The sequence below is a fragment of the Neomonachus schauinslandi genome, chromosome 5 (genome assembly GCF_002201575.2).
Source record: "Neomonachus schauinslandi chromosome 5, ASM220157v2, whole genome shotgun sequence".
Classification (NCBI taxonomy): domain Eukaryota; kingdom Metazoa; phylum Chordata; class Mammalia; order Carnivora; family Phocidae; genus Neomonachus; species Neomonachus schauinslandi.
The window spans coordinates 8699244-8725818 of NC_058407.1; the positions used below are offsets into that span (position 1 = coordinate 8699244).

Sequence of the window (26575 nt, forward strand, 5' to 3'; positions counted from 1 at the left end):
CCGAGCCACCCAGGCGCCCTGGGACATTTTCTAATACGACGAGGGACTTTACTTCTCGAATGGTTCAGATACCTATGAATGAGAGATATGAGACGGAGTTCACACTATTCCTATTTTTTAAATTATAATAGAAAAAAAGCACCAAGAAATCTTATATAAGTAATTAGACAGGAAAAGAAGGAGTCTTGTTATAACATCTCCTATTTCTGTGAATTCCCATTTAGGCTATATTCCCTTCCCCTCAGCTCAATAACATAGATGCTAAAACATGTTTACATAGGTCATCATCCCCAGACAATTCAGTTAGGTATATTTTCAATTCTGCTAAAAGCAGAGAATGAGAAACTGTCTATTTTATAAAAACAATCAGTCAAGGATCAGTTAAGCAGTCATTAAACTCATTCAACTTTTTAATTTTGAGAAAATACACCCAAAGAGGCTTTACTGGGACTTACTAAGAGACTTTTAATTATTCGTGCTCCTCTTTCACCTACAGGTGTCTTTTTTAGTTTAATACTCAGCAGTAGGAAAATTGAAATACTATTCATTTTTTACATCTTTGCTATATAAATTTAACCTCTCTGTATGCGTTAAATATATTTCCAGCAAAATCTTATAGCTGTAGTTTATTCAAAACAGGCAGCCAAATCGGATTTACTTTCAAACCCAAAATGTATTTTTCAACTCAAATAAATGTCATAATATTAAGGAATTAAGGACATTTTTAACTGTGAAATAAATTGCAAAGTGCATCTTATAAGGTAGATCGATCTGTAAGTGGTCAGATCACAATTAATATGATAAAGACCTAATAAAATTTATTCATAAGTTACCAAATGGAAATAAATTAGCGAGTCAATATGTTTTTCTCCTTACTTAATTTGGACTGTAGTGCATAGTTAAATGTGTAAGTTACTTTGAAACAAGAGTATGATAAAAAAAAAAAACCATGCCATTTCCTCAGTAAATGTATGTATGTATACAGAACTCTGATCCTTCAGCCATCATGGAAAGTTATACCTCCAGTACAATAATCACAAATAACACCACTAATCTAATAAGACACTACGATCAAATTTTTCTATATATTTGATAAATGAGAAGGTATGCTGCTAAAAACAAACAGATTCACAGCTAGCATATAATTTCACTTCCCCCCCCACCACACCCCTGTAATTTTACTTTTTAAGAAAAGGCAGAAAATATTATAGACGTTGTAAGAACTGTCTCTGGAACAATTACATCATGATGTTAGGTTTTTAACAACCAATTGACTAATGCACACCCAGCCTAAAGAAAAGCACATAAAAGGTCTATTCACAAGTTTTATCTGATAAATTGTGGAAAAAAATGTGTATTTAACAGTGTCTGTGTCACTAACCTATGTTGCTCAAGTTGTTTGAAGATACTTTTCTTTCCACCTAAGACATGCCCCTAGGGGATGAGTACAGAAAAGAGCTAAAAAGAACTGTGCATTTAAACATGTGGAAAAGCCGCCCGGGGCTTCCAGATGTTCACTTTGCTTTGTATGACTAGACTCTACTTTGAGAACCATGAACTCTCTAACAAAAGGGGATGGAAGAAGCAAAGCTGCCCTGCTTTATTCTCATAGACGGCATCTAAATTCACAATAACTGGACACATACCAAAATACCCAGGTTCTTATGACAAGTTTCATCCTTAACAGAAAACATGATTAAGGAGGTGAAGCCTGGAAATACAGAGTTAATGACACCTTCATTAGTCATTATGGGAGGCTTCCCCCTTGCTCAGCACCCGGGATTTCTACACCCAAGATGGGTATGCCCTAGTAAGACAGGAGCTGGTGGAGAGTTTGCTCTTCTTTTATGTCAAGTGGAAGAAAGGTTATTTTGAATTTAAGTCAGTTCTCAGGAAAACTATTCAGGATCAGGATCAAGGCATCCTTGAAGTCTCTGTTCCTCTCTGCATGTGGACACCCCAGCAGGAAGTGGGCACCCCACAGAACTAGAGCAGAGAACAGGGCTATGTGTCCAGGGTCACTTTGTTTCATAGGAGCATGGGTTTCAGGTCTCCCCAACTCTTATTTTTGAGTTTGCACAGAACAGTATCTTCTTTACCAAAATAAAACCTGAATTTTGTAACTCTGCAAAGAAACCCACTGTGGTGTGTGGTACCTTTTTAATTTTTACATTTTATTTTTAAGTCACTGTTGCCTCACTGATTGGATTCTGCTTACAACATGTTCCCCCGTTCTGAAAGAGCTACCATTTGCCTGCCAACAAATTCTTCATGAATGTCAAAGGTATAACCTTACTTGTGCTAATTCTATTTAAATCAAATGAAATATTAATATCAGAAGAATTTTATCAGTTTGCCTCATCAGCTTCATTTTAGTTCTCCATTTTTCCACAAGAAGGAAATTCTATCAGTAGAGCTAAACACCTCAGCTTGTACATTATTTTAACAGATTATAACCTCAGACGCGTGTGGCACTCACAGCATGTACAAACGTTTTAACTGGCTTTTTTTTTTTTTTTTTTAAGATTTTATTTATTTATTTGACAGAGAGAGAGAGCCAGAGAGCACAAGCAGGGGGAGTGGCAGAGGGAGAAGGAGAAGCAGGCTCCCCACTAAGCAGGGAGCCCGATGCGGGGCTTGATCCCAGGACTGTGGGATCACCTGAGCTGAAGGCAGACGCTTAACCGACTGAGCCACCCAGGCGCCCTGTTTTAACTGGTTTTTAAAAATTCCCGGTGGCAGAAGAGCAGGTTGCCATTGCTAAATAGTAAAAGTCTCCCCTGGACCCAGAGAAGTCAGAGGCATAGCTCTGTGATTTCCTAATTGTGTGGTCGGCTTTGGAAAACTGCCAAGACGCTAGGATATCAGCTGTAAGACAGGGATGAGAATACTTCTCCCTCTCGTGTGGTTGCTGTGCAAACAGGGGGTCACGTAGGACCCATCTCTACCAGAGGCTCAGCACACGACCGGCGCATTTTTTTTAAAGGTGATCTTCACTACTGACCACTTACCAGAACCATATCCAGGTATTGGCCCTTTGGTTTGAAGGTCTGGGAGCCCCACATTCAGAGCGCTGGGTACCATGTTGTCCAGATGTGGCTTGGGCCCAACGGGATGGGAGGGCGAGTGCTTCATGCCAGGCTGCCTTTGCTGCTGCTGCTGCTGCAGGGCGCTCACCATCCGAGCCAGCTGGAGGCCAGGAGTCCAGAGCCAGGGGGACCCAGAGGGAAGACGGACACATGGTAAGCCAACGCCCTGAGCCTCCCCGAAGAGACTGCATGTGGCTGGTGTTTTGCTCTCGGAGGCGCAGCCCTGCAGTCCTCACACAGAGCACTAGGGGGACCCCCCCAATCCCACGTACCTGCTGCTCTTGCTGCTGGCGCACGGCCTGTGAGAGCTTCCTCTGGTTCTGCAGCAACTGCTGCTGCTGCTGCTGCTGCAGGAGAAGCTGACACGCCTACAACACAGGGGGGGGGCACCGGCTCCTAACTGGACTTACTGAGACCCTCGTGGGTCGTGCGCCCGAGCGCGGCGGCGGAATCAAGCACCTAGGAGGGAAGTACTACCCAGGTCCTGGTCCACTGGTCACATTTACCTCGAGTGGAGCTGAGACATTAACCCTTAAGCATGCATAAAACGAAGCAAATCGAAGTTAAAGGGAAAAAAAAGCAAATAACCTTTTTTTTTTTTTTTAGCTATAGGAGGAAAATCTGCTACTCACCAACTGAAACTGGGGAATTTGTGGAAGCTGGCTCAGCATGGCAATTTGTTGAGGAGATAACTGGGGCCCCACATTGAAAAGACCTGGATTCAGGCCACTGTTGGGAAACTGCTTGAGCATTGAGGCAGAAACCTAGCAAGAAAAAAAAGATGCATTTTTCAGAACTTACCAAAACGAAACATTTTTTTTTTCTGTAAAAAGTTCTTAATAGGTCTAAAGCAAGCATCAATGGTTTTCCTTGAAAAATATTTGTGAAAAATATTAAATGATCAGGAGAAATACACTAAAATGTTAACAATGGTTATCTCTGAGCGGTGAGATTATAAGAGCTTTTAGGGGCACCTGCCTGGCTCAATCAGTGGAGCGTGCAAATCCTGATCTTGGGGGTTGTAAGTTCGAGCCCCATGTTGGGAGTAGAGATTACCTAAAGATAAAATCTTTTTAGTTTATTTAAAAAAATTTTTTAAAGATTTTATTTATTTGACAAAAAGAGCACAAGCGGGGCGGGGGGTGGCAGGCAGAGGGAGAGGGAGAAACAGATTCCCCACTGAGCAGGGAGCCCAATGCGGGGCTTGATCCCGGGATCATGACCTGAGCAGAAGGCAGATGCTTAAACAACTGAGCCTAGTCGCCCAAGACAAAATCTTTTTTAGAAAAGGAGCTTTTAAATTCTCTTCCTAGGCTTTCTAATTTTTCTGCAATAAAAATTATGAATTTAAAATCAGGAAGACTTCTGCAAGACAAAAAGGTTTTTTTTTTTTTTAAATACATTTTATTTTTTTATTTTATTTTTTAAAGATTTTATTTATTTATTTGAGACAGAGAGAATGAGAGACAGAGAGCATGAGAGGGAGGAGGGTCAGAGGGAGAAGCAGACTCCCTGCCGAGCAGGGAGCCCGATGTGGGACTCGATCCCGGGACTCCAGGATCATGACCTGAGCTGAAGGCAGTCGCTTAACCAACTGAGCCACCCAGGCGCCCCAAGACAAAAAGTTTTAATGACAATATGACTCTTGCCTGAGAAATTGTTACTGGAAATGGAAACAAAATATATCAAACTTCATAAAAATAATAAAGCCTAAAACAAAGTATTTCTGTTGTACAAAAAAGAAAGATCAACTTTCTCAGTAGTAAAGGGGATATTTTGGCCCCACATGCCTGTAAATAAGAGACACTGGAGTTTCAATTCATGACTTCTCATACCAAACACTCGGGAGTCCAAGAGAGGCAGAGCAAAGGAGGCTAAAAGGTCAAATGACTCAACCCGTTCCTTCTCCACGGTTTTCAGGAGTGAGCTAGGCTAGGCTGCAGAACCTTCAGGGACAGAGAAAAGACTCCCTCCCACCTTCGGACTGCTGGTCTAAGATGTTTTCACTGAGCTGAAGTGAGTTTCCCTGCACTTTCATTCTCCGAACCCACTGAACCAGCTGGTACCGCGGAGAACAAACGTAATCTTCCATGGGTGGCAGGTCACACACTGGTCAAGTGTGTAGTGCTGGAGGCAGACTGCGTGGGCTGCCACTTCTAAGGTGTGTGACTCGGGCAAGCTACTTACTTAGCCCTTCTGAGCCTCATTTTCCTAACTTTAGTGATTGAGGATGTTATGAGTTAATCCACATCAAAGGCTTAGAAATGCACTTCATAAACGCTCATGTTATTCCACAGGGACAGCTCTTCAAATGTCTAGAGACAATTACAGTTCTTTGTGTCTCATCTTCAGCCTAAACATGATCAGTTCTTTCATGCATATCTCATCCAATTTCTCAATGCAGAGCCCAGGACAGAAAGCCATTTTCTAGAGTGGTCGAGTACCAAGTAGACCTGGCCATCACTAACCATTCTGTTAAAAGCCAGACTTTTACTAACAATGCCTGAGATCTCCGTTTCTCTGATGAACGCATCCTAACTCCCAACTCACACACTAAGCTTACTGTCAATTAAAATCTACAATATTTTAAAATAGGTTTTGTTCTCCTATGTAATATTTAAGCAGCTGGGTTGAATTGTATTAACTTACGATTTGACCTTAGGATCTTTATGTGCACAGCACATAGTAGATGCTTGATAAATATCTATTAAATAAATGAATATTATATTATATTTTTATTTATTTATTTATTTTTTAAGATTTTATTTATTTATTTGACAGAGAGATAGAGAGAGAGCACCAGCAGGCAGAGCTGCAGGCAGAGGGAGAAGGAGAAGCAGGCTCTCCGCTGAGCAGGGAGCCCGATATGGGACTCTATCCCAGGACCCTGGGATCGTGACCTGAGCTGAAGACAGACTCTTAACCAACTGAGCCACCCAGGTGTCCCGGAGAGAGAGAATCTTAAGCAGCCTCCAAGCCCAGCACAGAGCCTGACTTGGGGCTTGATCTCACAACCCTGAGATCATGACCTGAGACGAAATCAAGAGCTGGGCACTTAAATGACTGAGCCATCCAGGCGCCCCAGATTTAAACTGTTGTTGTTTTTTTTTTAAGATTTTATTTATTTATTTGACAGAGAGAGAGAGAGTGAGAGAGCATAAGCAGGGGGAGCAGCAGAAGGAGAGGGAGAAGCAGGCTTCCCGCTGAGCAGGGAGCCCGATGCGGGGCTCAATCCCGGGACCCTGGGATCATGACCTGAGCTGAAGGCAGATGCTTAATCGACTGAGCCACTCAAGTGCCTAAAATTTTTTTTCAAGTAATCTCTACACCCCTTTTGGGGCTGGAACTCATTACCCTGAGATCAAGAGTTGCATGCTTCACCTAATAAGCCAGCCAGGTACCCCATGAATATTGTATGTTAACTTATTAACAGTCATTCCACCAAATTCTTTTTCAACCTATTATTCTACTTAGTCCCAGTTTGGGTTTCCCTATCTGGTCATTGATGGGAATCTTGAACTTGACAGAGCTTGAGGATAATCTAGTAGCATGTCAGTAAAAACTTCTTTCCAACCGAAAGTGATTGGGCTGGGAATAGTCCATCGTTTACTAATCCACACAACTGTTCTAGCATTTAACTTATATTTATACATCTTGTCTAAAACAAAGAGACAGCTTGTCAAATGGCTTGTCAAAATAGAGATTTCGACAACTGTATCATTCTTATAATCCAAGATTTTTTAACTAATTAATAAAGAAAATCAGTTAAGACTTGTTAGCAAATTTATGATTCATGATTTCTTATCAGAGGTGCTCAAAAAGCCGTATTTTTGATATCTAGTCTAGAATCTTGCCTAGAATTGGCACCAAGTTCATCAGTCTAAGCCACTTCCCTTATTGTTTCAAAAATTATTTTAAAAACTTCCCCATTCTCCTCACTTCCTTGTTGGTGCCCACCTTGCTCATAACACTCCAGGCCTCCTGCCCTTTCTTTTTGGCAGCAAACCTATAGGGAGGGTTGCCCCATTCCAGTTACTGCTGGCTAAGTTTATAATTCAGTATTAGGAAGCTCACATTCTCCAAGATCAGCTTTCTCAGTAGTAAAGGGGATATTTTGACCCCACATGCCTTCATCTTAAAAATTCAGGATTTGTGTAAGAAAGAGGAGTTGTCATTATTAAACTCCCCTTGAAGATCCCCAGACTTCCTCAAAGATCACAGAAGGGCTCGGCAATTCTTTTCACAAATTCTTTCTCTGTTGTAGGATTTAATTTGTCTCAACCCTTTTGAACATCTTCGTTCTTTTTTTTTTTTTTTTTAAAGATTTTATTTATTCACTTGACACAGAGAGAGCAGAAGCAGGGGGAGTGGCAGGCAGAGGGAGAAGCAGACTCCCCGCTGAGCAGGGAGCCCGATACGGGACTTGATCCCAGGACCCTGGGATCATGACCTGAGCCGAAGGCAGATGCCCAACTGACTGAGCCACCCAGGCGCCCGAACATCTTTGTTCTTAATGGAGAAGACAAAAGCAGTAAAAATTTTATTTTCACTTAATTTAACTTAATTTCTATTTAATCATTTAATGCAAACACAAGTAGTCCAAAGCAGAGATTCTTTTCCCAGTCACTGGAACTGCACCAAACCAAACTCTGAAGGCTCTTTCAATCTGCCTGTTCTTTTGCAAGTCTGTTTATTTTATGTTGCAATTCCACAACACAACTTACACATATTCATCCTTGCTTGCTACCCTTACTTTCCATCTTTTGAAAATACCCCCTTAAAATCTGAGTCATCAGAAAGCTTTCATCAGAAGACCCACTGGGTCTTCCCACTGTATCTTTCTTTAGCATAACAGTCAGTTAAATTAATGCTTCTGAGTCACCATCTCTGCCACAGTCTCAAGAATACCTGCCTACCTTTCCTTTGATACTTTCTAGTCTAGAAACATCTAAGTTCAAGTTTCCTGTACAGGGCTCACCAACACATTTTTTTTTTTTTTTAAGATTTTATTTATTTATTTGACAGAGAGAGACACAGCGAGAGAGGGAACACAAGCAGGGGGAGTGGGGGAGGGAGAAGCAGGCTTCCCGCCGAGCCCGATGCGGGACTCGATCCCAGGACCCTGGGATCATGACCTGAGCTGAAGGCAGACGCTTAACGACTGAGCCACCCAGGCGCCCACCAACTCATTTTCTTTCAAGATCTCAGCCACTTTCACTTAACCTACCAATGCTGTCATTTTGGGAAATATTTTGGGTTAAAGTAACAGTCCTCCCAGATGTTTCCTCTCTACTCTCTAAGAGATGCTGAGGGTTGCCAACCAATGAGAACACTTGTTTGATTTTCTACGTTAACAGTTGGAGGCCTAGCAGATGTGAGCTCAGAGTGAGCACACCACTCCTGTGCATGGTGCCTCTGCACCAGTTTTATGGCTGCGACGAGGGACTTGGTATTAAAAAAAAAAAAAAAGTAAAAATTTCAATAATAATCTTTAAGTATTGATTACAGGTTGAATGATAATTTAGATCTACTGGATTAAAGAATATATATTATTAACCTGTTTCTTTCTCTCTTTTTAAATGTGGCTACCAAAAACTTTTATGTTCCATTACGTGGTCTGTGCTATATTTCTATGGGACAGTCCTGCTTCTAGGCCATCAGCATTGTTTCTAATTTCCTTTCCAAAGGGAAAGGACTCTGTGGTTCATGGGAAATCTACTCTGCTTATTTTGTTTTCCAATCTGCTGGCCTCCGAAATAAATAGCCATTGTCTGAGCCTTCTTTTCTTCCCACTTCTCCGTTCAGTTTTAAAAGCTCTACTGAACAAATCAGCTAGTCTCTTGATTTCTTCTCTTCAGTCTTGAGAACGTATGCCATCCTTTGCCAAGAGCCATGCTTCCCGCCCACCTCCAATATTCCTATCCCTTGAAATTAGCTGAAGAAACCACCATTCAAAGTAAAACATGCATATGATCCAGCAGTACCCTAGGAAACAAATTCATCCTAGGAGACAAATATAGGAATATTCATAGCAGCACTGCTCATAATAGCAGAAATCTGGAAACTACCCAAATGTCTACTGGTAGTGGAAGAGATAAATAACCGATGGTATATTCATGTAACAGAATACTATATGAACCATAACTGCCCAAATCAACATGGGGAAATCTTAGAAACACTGTCAAGTGAAAAAAGTCAGAGAAGGCTACATACTGCATGTTTTTGTTACATAAAGTGCCAAAAAAGGCAAAATCAAACTATACTGTGTAAAGATAGATATGGAAATACTATAAAGAAATGCTTGTTTTATTCTTTAAATTTAATTTGGATGCCAGCATCTTCTATGTGCCATAAATTGACAGTCATAAAGACTAGAAAGGTTACCCTTGAGGACTTCCTGTCTAGCTTTGCCCAACGTTTCGCTTCCCCAGACTACACATGCACTGTCCTTCTCCAATGAATACAAAAGGACCAGAGAGAAGCACCACTAGGCTCCTGGCAAATGGCTATTCATGCCTGGGTTGCAGAGTAATTAAAGTGCAGGTTTGCACATTCCCCTAGCAGGGAGTTAATTACTCTGGCTTAAAAGCCCTTCAATCTCCAGCTGGGCTGGAGAAAAGGAAGATCTAGCTGGAGTCAATATGGCATTTAACGAAGCACTGCAGGTGCAAAATGACAGCAATTTAAAACAACACAAAAGCCTGGTAGAATATGTTACTTTCTGAATATTTGAGTAACAGGAGGAAAAAGGCAAGGTAGAAACCCAAGACCTGTAACATCTGTAGCAAATCTTAAAGATGAGCTTCAATGTGATATTACTTATCAAAAAAATTAGGTGTTCATGTCTTTTGACCCATAAATTTCATTCGGGGCAACTAAATTTGGAAATAATGTGGGCACAGATCGATGTGTAAGATGGCATACAAGATCTATGGGTGGGGCGCCTGGGTGGCTCAGTCAGTTAAGCATTTGCCTTCAGCTCAGGTCATGATCTTGGGGTCCTGGGATCCAGTTCTGCATCAGGCTCTCTGCTCAGTGGGAAGCCTACTCTCCCTCTCCTTCTGTCCCTCCCCCCTGCTCCTATGCCTGCTTTCTCTCTCTCTCTCTCTCTCTCTCTCTCAAACAAACAAACAAACAAACAAGATGTTTTTAAAAAGAGATCTATGGATAAGGGTTTCTCTACTGCATTATTTATAACAGTGAAAAATTAGAAACAATTTAATATCCAGTAATGGGAAAGAGAATGTTTCAGGAAATCAAAGTAAATCTACCTGATGGAACATTATGCCTTCTTCATTAAGAGTGATCAACAGGAAGACTACGTTGTAACAGGGCAAATACTAGGTATGACCCAAAGTTAACAGAAACAGCAGGATATAGTGACCACGAATGTCATTATGTGAAAAGCATGCCTGTACATGAACGGTCTGAACAGGGGATTTTGTAAAAATAATCCCTGTCACTGCATCTGGGTTAGGGGTTCCTGGAAGAATTTTTTTTTTCCGTTATCCAAACTTTCAGTGTGGTTATTATATTGTCTTAAAAAAAAAGGGGGGGTAGCGCCTGGGTGGCTCAGTCATTAAGCATCTGCCTTTGGCTCAGGTCATGATCCTAGGGCCCTGGGATTGAGCCCCCGCATCGGGCTCCCTGCTCTGCAGGAAGCCTGCTTCTCCCTCTCCCACTCCCCCTGTGTCTCTCTGTCAAATAAATAAATCTCAAAAAAAAAAAAAAAAAGAGCTACCCAACTGCTTTTTTAAAATTTGGAAATATGAGGGAAAAAACTGAGGTTTCCATTGTTTAATATTCTCCCCCATTATGCATCAAATAAACGTTAACCACGTTTTGCTAAATAAACAAATCTCAAAAATGTACAACACAAATACTTTTCTTTTCCACACAGATCAGATGCTTTGGTCATAAAGGGATTGGCAGCCTGAGGTCTCTTAGACTAAGTTAACTATGCTTTCCCTAACAATTCCACTTACTAAATCATTCTGAAATGTATCTTCCCATGACTTGACATAGATTTACTCAAAATACGTGCCCTGCGCAGTTGTAGATGTTCAGGATCCAGCAGTGAACAAAGCAGACACAGACTCGGCCACTGTGAAGCTTAGCACACACCTGGGGGTGAGGAGAGCAACTGTACTGTACATAGCCCGGCCTGGGAGAGCCTCTCTGAGAAAGCACCATGGCAGCAGACGTCTGAAGGAAGTACGGATGGAGCCCGGGGGCAATCTTTGAGAACAGCGGTCCAAACACGCTTGGTGCCCTAGGGCAAGTTGACTGGAGAGGCCAGAACTAACAGGAGGGAGAGTGGTAGGTGTCTGGGGTGGGGAGGTCACCAAGAGCATCAAAGCCCACAGTAAAGAGCTGGCTTTGTATTCTCAGTGAGAGAGGGAGCCATGAGAGGACAAAGTGGTAACATGATTTACCCTTAACTTTCTGTGATGCTAGAAAAGCTTCCCATCTATTCGTTCGCTAGCCACCAACCAGGTGTGGCGATTTAAGTTTAAATCAATTAAAATTAAAATTTCAGTTCTTCCACCCAGCTGGTCACGTTTCAAGTGCTCAGGTGGCTGAGGGCCACCCTGGACTGTGGTTTTAGAGGATCATCAGAATGCTGGGTGGAGAAGACACCGGAGGCAGGCAGGTGCTGAAGAAAGCAGGGCAGGACCAGTCGGGAGGCCACTTCTGGGAGAGAAACAGTGGTCGCCTGCCATGGGTCATGCTAGCAGAGGTGGTAGGAAATAGGTTCAGAACAGAGTTCTGAGGGGGATTTGTTGATGGAACGTGAGCTGAGAGGACCCCCCCACTAGCTCTGAGGTCTGTGGCCTGAGCACCTGCAGGATGGGAGTGCCATTTACTTGGAGGAAGAGGATGTTTTAGAAGGGAGTATGGGATGGAATCACAAGCTCTGTTTTGGACATGTTGACTTGAAGTGCCTGTAAGGCATCCTAATAGAAATGCCCAGAGGTCTATGGAATTGAGAAGATAGATCTGGGCTGAAGACACAGTGTTGCAACTGTCAATATTTAGAGCCATTCACTGGGCAAAATCACCCAGCAGCGGCCGTAGATGGTGAAAAGAGGAAGAGGGTCGAGAAGTCAGACTGGGGCTCTCTGATGGTAAATGTTGGGGAGGTAAGGAGAAGCTCGTAAAGGAGATGGACAAAGAAAGGCAGGTGGAGAACCACTGTACAAGGTGTCCAAAAGCCAAATGAATGAATGAAAAGGAGGGCGTGACCATCTATGTCAGATGCTGCTGATATGGTAAGAAGAGACTGGAGAACAGACCACGATATTCCACAACATGAAGGTCATCTGTGATCTTTACACTGTCTTAATTCTCACTGCCACCACCTTCCCTGGACTCCTTTGCTCTAGTAAGTCTGCTATTCAAACATGTCCTCTACATTTCTGTCAATGTTATTTTTCTAAAACATAAGTTTTCCTGCATTGCCACTCAGCTGAAAAATCTTGCCCAATACTACAGTATCTACGGCAGCAGCAGCTAAACTTTAGGGTGCAGATAAAAATCACCAGGGGGTGACTAGGCCCTAACTCCCAAGATTCTGTCTCAGTAGACTGGGGGAGACCTGGGAACTGTATTTTTAAGTAGCAACCCAGATAACAGTTACAAGGGACAAAGTCCAAAGTCCAAACTCCTTAGCAAGGCAAACAAAGCTTTTCCAAAACTGGTGCCAAACTTCCTGACTAGTTTTTTCCTATGCCACTCTAGACAACATCTATATGCTTCAACAAACTCAAACTAATTATTCAAATCACTTGCATTGTCCCAAACATACCATGTTCTTCCAGATATTACTGCTCCTTATCCAAGCTGCTCCTGCTGCTTAGAAGGCAGCTTTAACGCAGCCGTACTCAGCAAACTCTTGACTCATCCTTCAAGACCCAGCTTAAATGTCATTCCTAGTGCGAGGCCTCGCCCAGCTCCCAAACTGTGTTAGACATTTCTTTTCTTTTTTTTTGACAGAGACGTATCGAGAGAGGGAACACAAGCAGGGGGAGTGGGAGAGGGAGAAGCAGGCTTCCCGCGGAGCAGGGAGCCCGATGCGGGGCTCTATCCCAGGACCCTGGGATCATGACCTGAGCCGAAGGCAGACGCTTAATGACTGAGCCACCCAGGCGCCCCTGTGTTAAGACATTTCTATGTAACATTTATCATGCTGCCTATTTGCTGAGTACTCTGCCATCATCCCCACCAACTCCAGGAGGGTATGATAGGAGACGGCAGTTTCTTCATCTGTGCAAGGCCAACTGCACCACCAGGCACACTGCAGACATCTGATAACCACAGGACTGTGGCCTGACCCCAGGCATGTTGGAGGGTGCTCTGGGAGTTAAGAAGACGCAGTGACTGGAGTGCTGGGGAAGTTGGCAGCAGCTCTGTCTACAGGATAGACTGCTACCTGGAGCCCGGGGGACGACTGGAACTTAGAGAGAGGGGCAAGGAAGGAGAGACACCAAGAGGACCCCCAGACCCCCGGTGCAGGACCATGGGAGACGAGAGGGTGGGGCGACGAACATTTTCTCCCCTACTAAGATAGTTATGGACTCAATGTCAAACACAGAATTTGAAATCTATAGGATATGGTTTCAAATAAATATTTTAAGCCTATGCCTTATATTTCAAAAACGAAACAGCAACAAAACCTGACCCTTTACAACCTGTTGGTTGGACCTAGTAAGTGTCCCACCCCCTTTTATAGGACGGGACAGACTCATAGCTCTTTATCTTGGTTCACTGAAGTAACAGTCTAAGGAGACTAAGTCACACACTGAATCCTTACATGGGCTCCTCAGCTTTTATATTGCTCCTCAGATCCATTTTCTCACAAAGAGGTATAAGGGACAGTTTGTGGCACAAATCTCTCCCCTGTACCCTGCAAACAACTCACTGCACATCTCCTACTAAGAAACGGACCTAAAAGGTTTCCCAAAAGACTACCCCACAACACAGAGCTGCTCCAAGAGTAAGTCTCTGCCACTTCATTCTAAATCCCCCCTCCCAGAGCACCTAGTCAGTATTTCAGAATCCATCTCCTCAAAACTTCTCAGAGTAACCCAGAGCCTGGCTCTTCTCCTGTTTATCTGCAGGTAAATCCTCAAGGGCAACCAACTTCAGAATGTTGACACATCAGGATTTATAAAGTAGTTTTATTTACATGCAATTAAAACAATCAATGCAGTATTAGAAAAATATAGAGACGTCTAAAAGGAATATAATCATAACGCTTTTCATGCAAAAACATCTTTGTATGTATGATACAATAAAGAAATGAGTTTGACATTTTGTTCTAAAAGTTTTGATCTGGGGGCACCTCGGTGGCTCAGTCAGCTAAGCGTCTGATTTTGGCTCAGGTCATGATCCCAGCCTCCTGGTATCAGGCCCCGCATCAGGCTCCCTGTTCAGTGTGGAGCCTGTTTCTCCTCCTGCCCCTCCCCCTGCTTGTGTTTTCTCTCTCTCTTCTCAAATAAATAAAATCTTTATAAATAAGTAAATAAATATCTTGATCTAGATTTTTTACGTTTTAGACATTTAGGTAACTATTATTCCTTTTATGCTCATAAAACCTGTCAGTTGGTGACTGATAACCACCGGGACAGGCTTTATTGATGAATTGTGGAAACATAAAATTGCTTACCTGGGGGGAAATAAACTGGGGAGGCACTTGCGCCCGGAGATTAGGAGAAGAATTCAGTGGCTGCACTGGTGTGTGCATACCTCTCGATTGTGCTGTGCTATTTCCAAACAAACCATGATTGCCACCCTGTAAACGTAACAGCAACAGTAAGGCTTTTTGTTAATGTAAGAAAATGCAAAAAAGAAACAGTTCTGGTTTTCTAACCCTCAGAAGAATCATATCCTGTGTTCCACGGAATCACAGAATTTTATAACTGAAAAGTTCCTGGTCTTGGAATGCCTGGGAAAATTATTCAAATCAAATCATGCACATAGCACCACCACCCCTGCAGTCGGATGCACTCTATAACCAAAAGGGTTAAATTTGGTCAAATGTTAAAAAAATGCACTAATTTTTTTTTTTGTAATTGAAACATATAGGCAATATAATGTTTATTTCAACTACTCTCTCTTTTCTCTTTTTTTAAAAGATTGCATTTACCAAATTTATTCTCAAGTCCAATAATCTGAGCTCCATCTTGAAAGGCACCTGAGTACAAAGGCAGGCTTCTTCTGAATAATAGCAAGTGCAGAACAACACCAGGACATAATGTCTCTGAATTGATTAGTTCAATCATAGAATCAGTGCCACCAAATCGTAGCCTAGCTCCATGAGAACCCTACTCCAGATCTGAACACCCTTCCCTGTCTTGGGTCTGCTTGATCCCTTCTTTGCTAGATGAGAAAATCTAAACCAAGAGTGAGATTTAAAAAAAAAGAAAGAAAAGAAAAGAAAAAAGAAAAAAGAAGCAGAAAAGGGAAAAAGTGAAAAACCATTACAGGGACACCAAAAAAAACCCCATTACTCACCTTTAACTTCTCATTCCAATGTATGAACATTAGTCTGGTTAAAAATAAGCTTAATTCCCTGATTTCTGGAGGACCAACACACTGGAGCACTTCTAGACTATTCTAATCAAAGAGCTACAGGAAACTGGGCTAGATGACGGCCCTTCTGTTCTGACTTGTTTCAAGCCGAGAACAGCCCTTCAGCAAAGAACTTGACACTGTTCCCTCTGTCTGAGGACAGCTTCTACACCATCTCCACTTGGCCTCTTCAGGGCCCAGCTCAGAGGTCATCCTCATAAAGGAAGTCTTCCCCAAACCTTCTTCCTCGTTTCACATTCAAATTAACTGAGCCCACCTCTATGTTATCAAAACACTTTAAACACTCTTTGATAGCACCCATCAGCAAGTCATATTAATTTTCCATTCTGTCTTTCCACCACCAGCTTAATACTTCCCTCTTTGTATTCCCAGAACTCAATAAAGTCCTAGTCTGTAGGACGCAAACGTCATTATCAACCAATTCCATATACTTGACAACATCCCACTGAGTATCTTTAGTGAAGACAGCCGTACCACTGCTTCTACCAAGTATGTGTATTCTGAAGTCACAGAAGATGAGAAGTCACATCTTCTCCCTGGCATAGTGGGGATTCAGGTAATTTTAAAGAAGAATTCTGTAACAGCACCCGTAAGTTCTAGAACACTGAAGATATTTCAATGGCTTAAGGATTCAAAATAGATTAAGGGACTGCTACCAGGAAATTAATGAACTTAAAAGCACTGAAAATAAAAATGGCTATGAACATAAAGTAGAAAAGGCAATCAAAATCTGTGTATATCTCATAAAAGAAAATCAAACATCCATCATGAATTTTAAATCTCCCCAAAGACTGTTTAAACATGAAAAGACCTTTAATTCTACAAGCTGTAATGTCTCCACTTCCCCTGTCTTACTAATCAAACTGTCACTCTAAGGTGACATGGTTTGGCTCTAATTTTTCTAAGATCGTGGGAGTTGGTAGCTTACCTACTGATCATTCTCAAGAACACAGGAAACATCTGTTTCACTGAGAATATTCTGCTAAGATCATTCTCACACTTTACTATAAAAGTAATGACCTTGTTATGAGATGCTAATTACTCATGGTTGGGTCCTTGGATGGTGGGGTTTCTGGTAGCTTAAGTTCTTTGCCAGAATCCATGTTTTAAAAAGTCCAAAACTGCTTTAAATTCCAACCTCTCCTTTGGTAAGAAGTATCAGAAGGAATCTGCCTTTTTTTTTGTTTTTGTAAAATCAGGCCCTATTTGCACATTCCCAGTGGACAGATGCCAGCCCCACCCCACTGCCCAGAGGTTTTAGGTTTGCTTTATCAAGTGTCTCTAAAGCCGTATCAAGCCCTGTGATAGGTCTGATATGGGTAATAGTACAGACGAGTCAACAGGAGTCTATCAAAAAACACCTTCTCTCTTTTTAAATATGGAACCCTGGCACTGCTGCTCATTTTCTTGGCTCAGAAGTAGCTATTTCGCAGAGTAATAAGTTTAGTGGCAATCATACATAGTTTTTTTTAAGACTGTATTTAGAAATTAGGAAAACGGTCATCAAATGCTTATATGTATGTTAATGGCGGTTTATCTGGTTATTTCTACAGCTTTACTGTTGAATATAAGGCTTTTATGATGACCTGAGTCTTAGTATTTATTGGTGATGGCTGCCTCAACTACAGTGTTTAAAATAGAAGGGCATATAAATTAAAAACAAGGTTACCAAGCTGATTGAAATTTGTGACTTGAAAATAAAAATCTTACATTTTAATTTTTAATTATGAACTATATTAAGCCTGCATGAAAATGGTGTAGAAGAACCACGACCATATTTAGATAAAACGTGTATCCACCGGATTCACAATGGACTTTGTAGCATTCCATTTTTAGGATTAAAAAAAACCCAAAGAGGAATGACCTTTTCTTAGAGTCCAGTGCCAGCTACTTTGGCTGGTCTATTATACTAAAAATTATATACTAATGGCTCTTGATAAATGTGCAATTCTGTAGGCATGTTTGTATTTATCATTAATCAAGAGTGTGAGGACTATTTTATATTTTCTATACCTCAGTCCAAAAAAAAAGAGCTGCCCCAAACCACTGATATAATTATTTCTTCTCTGTTTATATAAGCTATACATGTCTATGTCCTCTGTGGAAACATTAAGAAAAACAGTGAAATATAAAAAAAGAAAACAAGAAATTACCCATAACTCCCAAACCGGAGATAACCAACTGAACACATGGATATCATATGATCCATTTTTAAAATGTGCTACAGCAATAATTAGAAAGCATCTGAAAGACCTGTGTGCAACTGAAGGATTATGGTGTGAGAGGTGTTTTATAATACCTTTTCACTTGTTTGTGAAAGTCAGCATGTGGAAACAGAATGGATACAATTAATAATTAAATGTCCTTCCATGACATCCTGAGGTGAGAGTCACAGTGACAGGTAAATGGTCACAGAACTGTGGCTAGGAAAATATCATCAGTGGGGTCACTATCACAGAGGAATTGTCTCCAAATTCCTGGTTTTCTCCTCGAGAACTACCCCGGAGCTGCTGTGGGGTGACAGAGGCCTGCCGTGCTATGTCAGGCCCGCGGAGGTGAGGGGGCCCCAGAGGCCTGCCCTGCCAGTCTCACTCCTGGTGCATGGCCCCTCCTGGGAGGACTGAGGCCCGCCCCTAGGAAACATCCAGTCTTCCCAAAACTTCATTCTCCCCTATCAAATTACCTCTCTCTGGGTAATTATTGTATTTTACACTTGAAGACACTAGGTTTTAAGATGCTGTAACGCTCGAGTATTTACTACTACTAGTTTTGCTGCTATTTTCTATTTAGAAGTTTTACTAAATTGAAAGGACTTCAAAAATATCACTTGCCATTCAATCCAAGGTTAAGAATGGCAAATTTGTTGCTAAATTAGATGACATAAGGTACCTACATACCCTCCTTAACATTTTCCTAAGCTAGTTCTTAGGACCTTAGCTTAACTTAGAATTTATTTACCTTCTTAAATGTGAACTTATGACCAAAAATGAGAAGACAAAAGAAACAGATTTAAATAAAATCCATGTTGAGAAAATATGAAGAGAGATGGGTTCTACGGGCTAAGAGATCTAAAGCCTATACTTAGTATCATTCTGTGCATTCAGTAATCAACAAATTTCCCAAGACAGACAAATGATGCAATCAACTGCAGACCAGGGCCAAGGCGAGGCCACAGCCAAGCAGTTGTAAATTTGAGAGGCCTCCTTACTTGTCTAGCAGCGAAGTTTTGGGGGTTGAGCCCTGTGCCGATTGCTCCAAGGCTGACGTTGGGTAGTGTGGAACCAGAGGGAGACAGCTTGTAGCTGGGAGAAGGGGAGAAGGGAGAGCAGGGAGCCTCATCCCCAAGGCACCCATCTTGATTGGAGAAAGGCAAAGTCAGCTGAAAAGTAGTAGGAGTTAGCCAATCACAATGAGTGTTGGTTAGTGAAGCAACAGAATGCAAGAAGGGACAAGAGAGAAACACTAGGAACAAACAGAATTAGAGTGTATTAGCAATAATCGAGGATGGAATTTGGATCTGGTAAGAGTCATCACACTTGGCCCAAGAGACACCATCTGTCATCTCAGATACGGGTTTTTTCTTATCCTGTAAGTCAGTAACATATTCTGTCCATTGCACTAGGATAAAAATTGCCAGACACTTTATTTTTATGCATCTAATATTGATTACTCTATGTGGCTGCTGAAAGAGAAGCCAGAATAAGCTTCTTGGGAATCTGTTGCTGCCTGGAACAGCATCATCAGTGGTGTCAAAAATGTGCCAGATCCAAAACTTTTGGTTTTAATTGCTTTCTGAAGATCCAGGGCTATGGCAAATCAGTATTCTGAATCAAGGAATTATTTCCTCCATCAGGAATGATAAAAATAAAAAGAACTAGGTATAAACAACTTCTTTAAATCAGGTAGTTGAGAATTTGGACAGTACACCATTGTAACTAAAAATAGGTCACTAGGGGAATGGAGAAAGAACAAAGGAACTCTCTTAGAAATAACAAAAGAGAAAGTTCTGGGCCAGCTTGACTAAGCTAGAAGGCAAGGCCTGGGGAGATCCGGATTATTTGCACAAGATCCCAAATTTAATTTCTCATTGTATAGCAGCAGAAAAAAGAATTCAGAATAAATTTGTCTCTAAAATTTCTTCTACATGTTTCGAGTGTGCATTTCCCCTACTGTAAAAAGTCAGACCATTCATTTCCCCCTTCCAAACTTCATAAAATTTCTAAACACTCAGACCTTGTTCACAATACTCACATACTAAAGACAGATGGTTCTAGCTTCTGCCTAATCACCTGTTGACATCAACTGTTTTTACATCACCACTTACATGGAGGTGATGTTTGCGTTTTGCTCATTAATTAATTCAGTAATTCTATGCTTCCTCCTGGAACTGATTACCAAAAGAACAAATGGGAACCAAAGTGGTTCCCATCAATTATGGTCTTAAACAAAGGATTCGACTCACCTTCTCGAAATAAGGCCCACTATCTGTGGTTCCCATGTCTTTGGAATTAGGTGGACGGAACCCAGATCGATCCTTCCTCATGATATCATTAAAATCCCCGAGATTCATCGCTCGCTTGTCCACGTCAAATTTTTTATCTGGAAGGCTCCCTGAAAAGGAGCACAGAAGAAGTGAAAATTTCAAGAACCAATGTCTCCCTCATGACGAGGAGTTCTAGCCCCACTCTCTTCCCTGAGGTGTTGGGTGTAGACCACAAGGGATCTCGTTGGTTCAGGCTGCGGGGGACCCTCCCTGGAGCACATGTGGGTCCTTTTGTTCCTTTTTAAAAAACTCCTATCAGTTGTAGCTTGTTTTCAATGGAAGACTGAAAGAGAGACTTAGGGCCAACCTGGTAAAAATCTGACTAAAAAAATATTTCCACTGGTTATTGATATGTTTGATGAATATCACTTGCTCATAAACTCAAATGTGCTCAGGGAGAAAATTTGTCTCTTGCCCTTTTAGCATCTGCTAGATAAATGGGTGGGGCTATGAAACAGTTATTGGGGATAAAAAGGCCTCGTGATTTCCCAGGTACCATGGTTATTCCTCCTTTTCTTCACAGCTCTGGAAATTTGCTGTTATACACTGACATGATCAGTGCCCCTGGAAGCTTACTTTTTTGTTATTCTTAGATTTTAAAATATCATAGATCAAAGGCTATTTCCCTTATGACCCAGGACTGTTTTCCTTTCTTCCTGGTTTGATTCTTTTTAAGTTCCTCAAGGTGAGCAACGGTGTCACGGGGATGACCCCACAGACCAAGGGCTGACATGGCGTCTGCCCCACCTGCAGTGGGGGTGCTCGTCAATAATGCAACACCCCAGCGCAGACGGGACTAGCAACCTGAGGGCAGAGGATGGCAGGGCCACAGACACACTGGGTTCGGCCACACACCACAGTTTTTAACAATCTGAATTAGGTTCCAATATTTAAATATCAGGCTCTCAATGTATGTCTAAATTTCTGGCCCTGCTTGAAAACTGGAAGCTCTGACAAGGCTGAACCTTTACTCTCCAGGGCAACAACCGCTAAGGGCCGAGCAAGGCTGAGTCCTTTATCCTTTACGTGGTACACAGGCCGCCCACAGCTAACCAGTGGCCTCCAACTCCCACCTGCTTACACCTGGCACACACCATTCATTTACGTGACTTTCCTGGATCCTGCAGCTGTTTGGAGTTTTCAACCCTTACCTAGCGTCTAGGATGGTCCTTCATGTCTGCTGAGCAGCACCCATCCCAACTCAAACTGAGCAGGGACCCAACATGGCATCATTAACAACAACATACTCCGTTCATATTAGTGGAGTGATACACACCTACAGACAAATCCATTTTGCTGCCTGGATTATCTTCAGTTTGACTCTGAAAAAGCAGCAACAGGGAGGGAGGATTAAAGGTTTGAATTCAAAGTCTGGATCAGAGAAAAAAAATGGCATTATTTACATGAGAGCTCTGGCGTCCTACAGGCACTATACAAGATTCTTCCGACGTGAACCTTACACTGGGATGAAGACAAGATCACTTAGGATACGACTAATTTGATTGCTGTTGGGTGTCTATATTCCTAAATTCAATTTTCACACAGAAGTAGCTTCAGTAATTCTATGGACAGAGCAATAGTTAAGTAGCTGCTTAGAGAAATAAAACCCTGCTCAAGTTCCAGTCGGCTCAGGATCAAATTCCACGAGTGTCAGCCAAATGATGACAACTTCTTCTCGTGACTTGTCAAGTCATCAAATCTGGTAATGAGCAGCCAAGTCAAGCTATTTGTCTTTTGGCAACCAGGGACGGGGTGTCCCCACGATATTCCCAAGAGAGAAGGAAAAAAAAAGAGGAATCCTACAAGAATTCCTTATATAATTAATTACAAATACTTTCTCTAGTTATTTTGCTCTTGCTGTAAGATTAACACTAGTACAGCAGTAGTCAGGGAAAATTATGTAAGTTTTAAGGCCTGGCTCTTTCTTCCTCTAAGCGCCTAAGGAAAAGGATACAAGGACTACAAATTCAAAAGCCGTAAGCTTTAAATATTGGAGTATTTAATTAAGAATAAGCGAATAGAGGATAAATACTGCTTACTCCAAATCAGAAACATTGCTTAACCAGTTTCTAACTCTGTAATGTTGTATTCTATGTGGCAGCAGTCTTAGCATTTGTACTAAAAGTAAAAGCTGGGCTGTATTACACTTGTAAGAAAATGAAACTTACCAGCAATCCCATATTTGAAAACTGTTTGGCAAGAGGATTCATCCATGAATCATTGTTTCCTCCTTTCAGTGAGCACTACAGAAATGAAATATGTAACCTCAGAACCAAATTATTTTCTCTCACTTCATATATGAGTTGCATTTAAGTACTGATTGAAAATGCAGAACCAACAGTTTACCTTTTTTAACCCAAACTTCCCTCTTTAACTATGGTTATTTTGATATTTTATCCGTTAGTCTGAAAGATTAGTAAGCTTTAGATCTATCTGTGTTTTCATTCTTATTCTATTCGTCACACTGAATTAGAAGTAACTGGAAAAACACTGGTCAGCTGGGCTGTTTTTTTTTTAAGATTTTATTTATTTATTTGAGAGAGAGAGAGAGCACAAGCAGGGGGAATGGCAGAGGGAAAGGGAGAAGCAGACTCCACACTGAGCAGGGAGTCCAGTGCAGGACTCAATCCCTGGACCCCAGGATCATGACCTGAGCTGAAGGCAGACGCTTAACCGACTGAGCCACCCAGGCACCCAGGTCAGCTGGTGTTTTTACCTTATAAACAGAAGGAAATATCAGATCTTCTAAAATACAATGTTTGCATGGTAGTACTTTTGCTTTTACTATCTCCTTGTAACCCGGTTTGTATTAGAAGAAAAGAAAGAGTTCAATGCTAGTGCCTGTTATTTGGAAAATAAATAGGCACTAGCCTGTTAAAACAGACTATTTAAGCTGGTCATTAGTCTGTGTGTGGATACAATGAGGACTCATCCACGCACCCTTCATCTGCTTGTTTCACAGTATAAACAACAGGGGTCCCCGTGGGAAAAAGGCCCTAACAGAACACATCACTGATCTTACTGCAAAGGCAGGCAGGCGCTGAGTTTTTCTCTTTTTTTTAAGATTTTATTTATTTATTTATTTGAGATAGAGTGAGCATGAGCAAGAACGGGGCAGGGGGAGAGGGAGAAGCAGGCTTCCCGCTGAGTGGAGAGCCCGATGCGGGGCTTGATCCCAGAACCCTGGGATCATGACCTGAGGTGAAGGCAGACGCCTAACCAACTGAGCCACCCAGGCGCCACTGAATTTTTGTTTCTTAAAGGACCTAGTTTCTTCCTGAAACACGACACCCAACATCAGCTCCCCTTCCACTTCTACGGAGAAGGCAGGTGGAACTGTGATGAGGCCTTGGTGGGGACAGGGGGTGATGGGGCTTTGTGCACTTGTACATTCTACAAATAAAAACTCTGTGTTTTGATGATATTTGTTATGTCAATTTTATTATTTTTGAAAGTGAGTAAGTTCACTAACGTTAAAGGTTTTAAGGTCAAGAAAGCCCTCAATGGAGGGATGGGAGAATTGGTAGTTTTTGTTTAATGCAAACAGTTTCAGTTTTGCAGATGAAAAGAGTTTTGTAGCGAGATGTGGTGATGGCTGCACAACAGCGTGAATGTACTCAATGCTACTGAACTGTCTGTGCACCTAAAAATGGCTAAAGTGGTAAATCTTACGTTATCTGCCTTTGATCACAATCAGTAAAAAGAAGGCCCTGGACACAAAAGGTCAGAATTGTCAGTCATGGGGCAGAAACACTGAATTCCCACTGAGCTGGATCAATTACATCTTGGGGCCACCCGAGTGGACCAGCACCTTTCCCTCGCTCGATTCTCGTCAATCAGCAGTCTCCCTCGACTGTCTTTTCATTCCGTCTCACTGGGAATTTGTAAATGACAAAAACAAAGCCACAGCAAGCCAGACAACATGAGAGTACAAAGATGCTGAGAAATTTACTGAATAATTACTTCTGTGACTAGGGGGAGGAAACAGAAGTCCTTAGAAGGGAAATTGTAACTGGCTGCTTAAACAGGATGCCTCCAAAAGGAACTACCTGTGTTCTTAGGCTACTGAGTTATACCGTATTCAGCACAAAATTAATATCCTACAGCAAAGGGGATGAAGGTACAGCCCCCTTAGCCAACTGAAGACCTTCCAGGAGGGTACTTGGTATTGGAAACCAGGACAATATTCACTGTGAAATGTTTCACAGGGCAGCAAGGCTCCCATGTTGAAATTAAATATATGACTGCCCATTCTTTATTTCCATCAATTTATCTGCAGAAGGGAAAGAACGCCTCTGCTGAGAGAGTGGTTCAGGTTCAAAGACTCGTTCTAGATTGAAACCAAAGTTCTCATCAAATTACGCAGATCAAAGTGGAAACTGAGTTGCTCTAAGACAAGGAAAGTGACAATTTTATTTATTTTATTTATTTATTTTTAAATTAAGAAGGCTCCATGACCAGTGTGGAGCCCAGTGTGGGGCTTAAACTCACAACCCTGAGATCAAGACCTATGCTGAGATCAAGGGTTGGATGCTTAACCATCTGAACCACTCAGGTGCTTCAGAAAGCAACAACTTTAGAACACAACCCGGTATGGGATGTAGATAAATCAGCCGGTTGCTACAGCAAGGTTACGCACTAGCACATCACTTTGTTGGAAGAATGGTTCTGGGTTTTGGAATTTCCTTAATCGGATAAAAACCAGTCATGCTGATCACCACTGGAGAAGCTATCTTTCTTTGGTTTCTCTTCTATATATCATGGGGACTTACCCTAAGGACTTCCTTGGCTTTAGAATGCAAAAGCATAAAACATTTATAAAGTGTGCCTTGAAAACTTCCAAAGAATTATTATCATATGGAAACTAAAAGTGAAAAAAATTTCCTGTCTTTGAAAATTCCACTTTGCTCACAGCAACAGCTCTGTAGTTTGAGGTTTCAAGGTCGTGGGGAAGGAAGATGAGGAGTAAAGAGGAAGTAATTATTTGCTCTTGAGAAAGTATTTCCCCCCTTATTTAGGACCTCAGGGACTCCTTCCATTAGAAAATTCTCAGTTCTGCCTTCTAAGAATGAAGAAACAAGCTCAAACATTTCTAAAGTGGGCTACCTTCATTTGCTTCTTTCCTCCTTGTCCCCAGCTTGCTGAGTTGTGGGAGGAAGCACTTCCCTGAGAGCCGGCGGTGTTCCAGACTCCTCCATCATCCTCCTCTTCCCAGCTGGGATGGCGAGTTCCCGTCACTGGACCATCACTCTCCCCCCAGCCATCTTGCATAGATTTGGAATCTTTAAGAAAAGAATGGATCAACCCTATGTAATAGCTGTATATGACAATACCCACAATGATCAGTCCTTATGAATGCAGCATTTTAGGGTATTTGGCATCTTATCTAATCCATCTATATGGTGAGGCAAACATTCTAGCCCCTTCCACATTCGTATTACCCAGACAAAGGGAAGGTGTAAGTATAGCTTTAACTATAGATATAGAAGATCCTGAAGAAGAGAAGACATTTTTTAAACTGTGAAGGTTTTGTGATGGAAGAAGGGTGATTCTAAGGTTGGGAAAGACACGGAAAAATCCTGACAGTACTGCTGAAGTATCTCCTTGTGCCAAAGGTCTGGTTAATGTCTTCCAACAGCCATTTTGGATCTATTTCAAGTTTACAGCGTGGTATTTCCCATGATGATACAACCAATTTTACAGTGAAAATCATGATGAAATCATGGTCTTTATAAAGCTATTTCTCTGAAGTGAAGTAGATTCATAATTTTTAAAATGCAAGTTACAGACACAAGAATGAATTTCTAGGATACAGCTAAGACTGTACTTTATGGGGCGCTGTAAGAGTCATAAATGTCATACAATAAAATTGACAACAGAATTTATTATTCTTGTTCAAATTTTGAGCATACAGCATGACCACATTTTTAAATCAAAAGATAATTCCTTAAGTCTGCAGTATGGCAGAAAAGAGATGCTGGAATACTTTTTAAGAAAACGACAAACAAGTGAAACTTGAAACTGAATTTTTCAACTGAGGAACATCCAATGAGACATTCCATAGCATCGGTTTACAAAGTTTTGCAAATTACTGTGACTAAACATTGCCAGTTGGATCAAGGATAGCTTAGACTTTCAATGATTATGAATAAGTGTGACATGCTTTGTATAAAACACTCAAACGAAGAAATCTTTGTTGGGTTCAAGAAACCTTATGTGTTCCTATGTGGGTGGAAGTATGAGAGGAGAGACAAAGGGACGAGGAAGAAACAGAAGGATAAAGTCACTGAGTAGCAGAGACTGTGTTCCACAGTAAAAGCCAGGAAAGTCTTTTTAAAAACTATACTAA

At 41.6% G+C, this 26575-nt stretch overlaps 1 protein-coding gene across 1 annotated transcript in view; it reads right to left on the reverse strand.

Moving 5' to 3' along the window:
* TNRC6B (trinucleotide repeat containing adaptor 6B) overlaps positions 1-26575 on the reverse strand; it is a 181493-nt gene that overhangs the window by 16312 nt on the left and 138606 nt on the right. The window contains exons 9-17 of the mRNA XM_044915319.1: positions 25333-25508; positions 22395-22469; positions 21503-21548; positions 20146-20294; positions 18892-19062; positions 14758-14883; positions 3722-3853; positions 3362-3457; positions 3012-3189 (exon numbers count right to left, since the gene is read on the reverse strand). Coding sequence (XP_044771254.1) covers positions 3012-3189; positions 3362-3457; positions 3722-3853; positions 14758-14883; positions 18892-19062; positions 20146-20294; positions 21503-21548; positions 22395-22469; positions 25333-25508 — 1149 coding nt within the window. The remainder of the gene's footprint in view (positions 1-3011; positions 3190-3361; positions 3458-3721; positions 3854-14757; positions 14884-18891; positions 19063-20145; positions 20295-21502; positions 21549-22394; positions 22470-25332; positions 25509-26575) is intronic.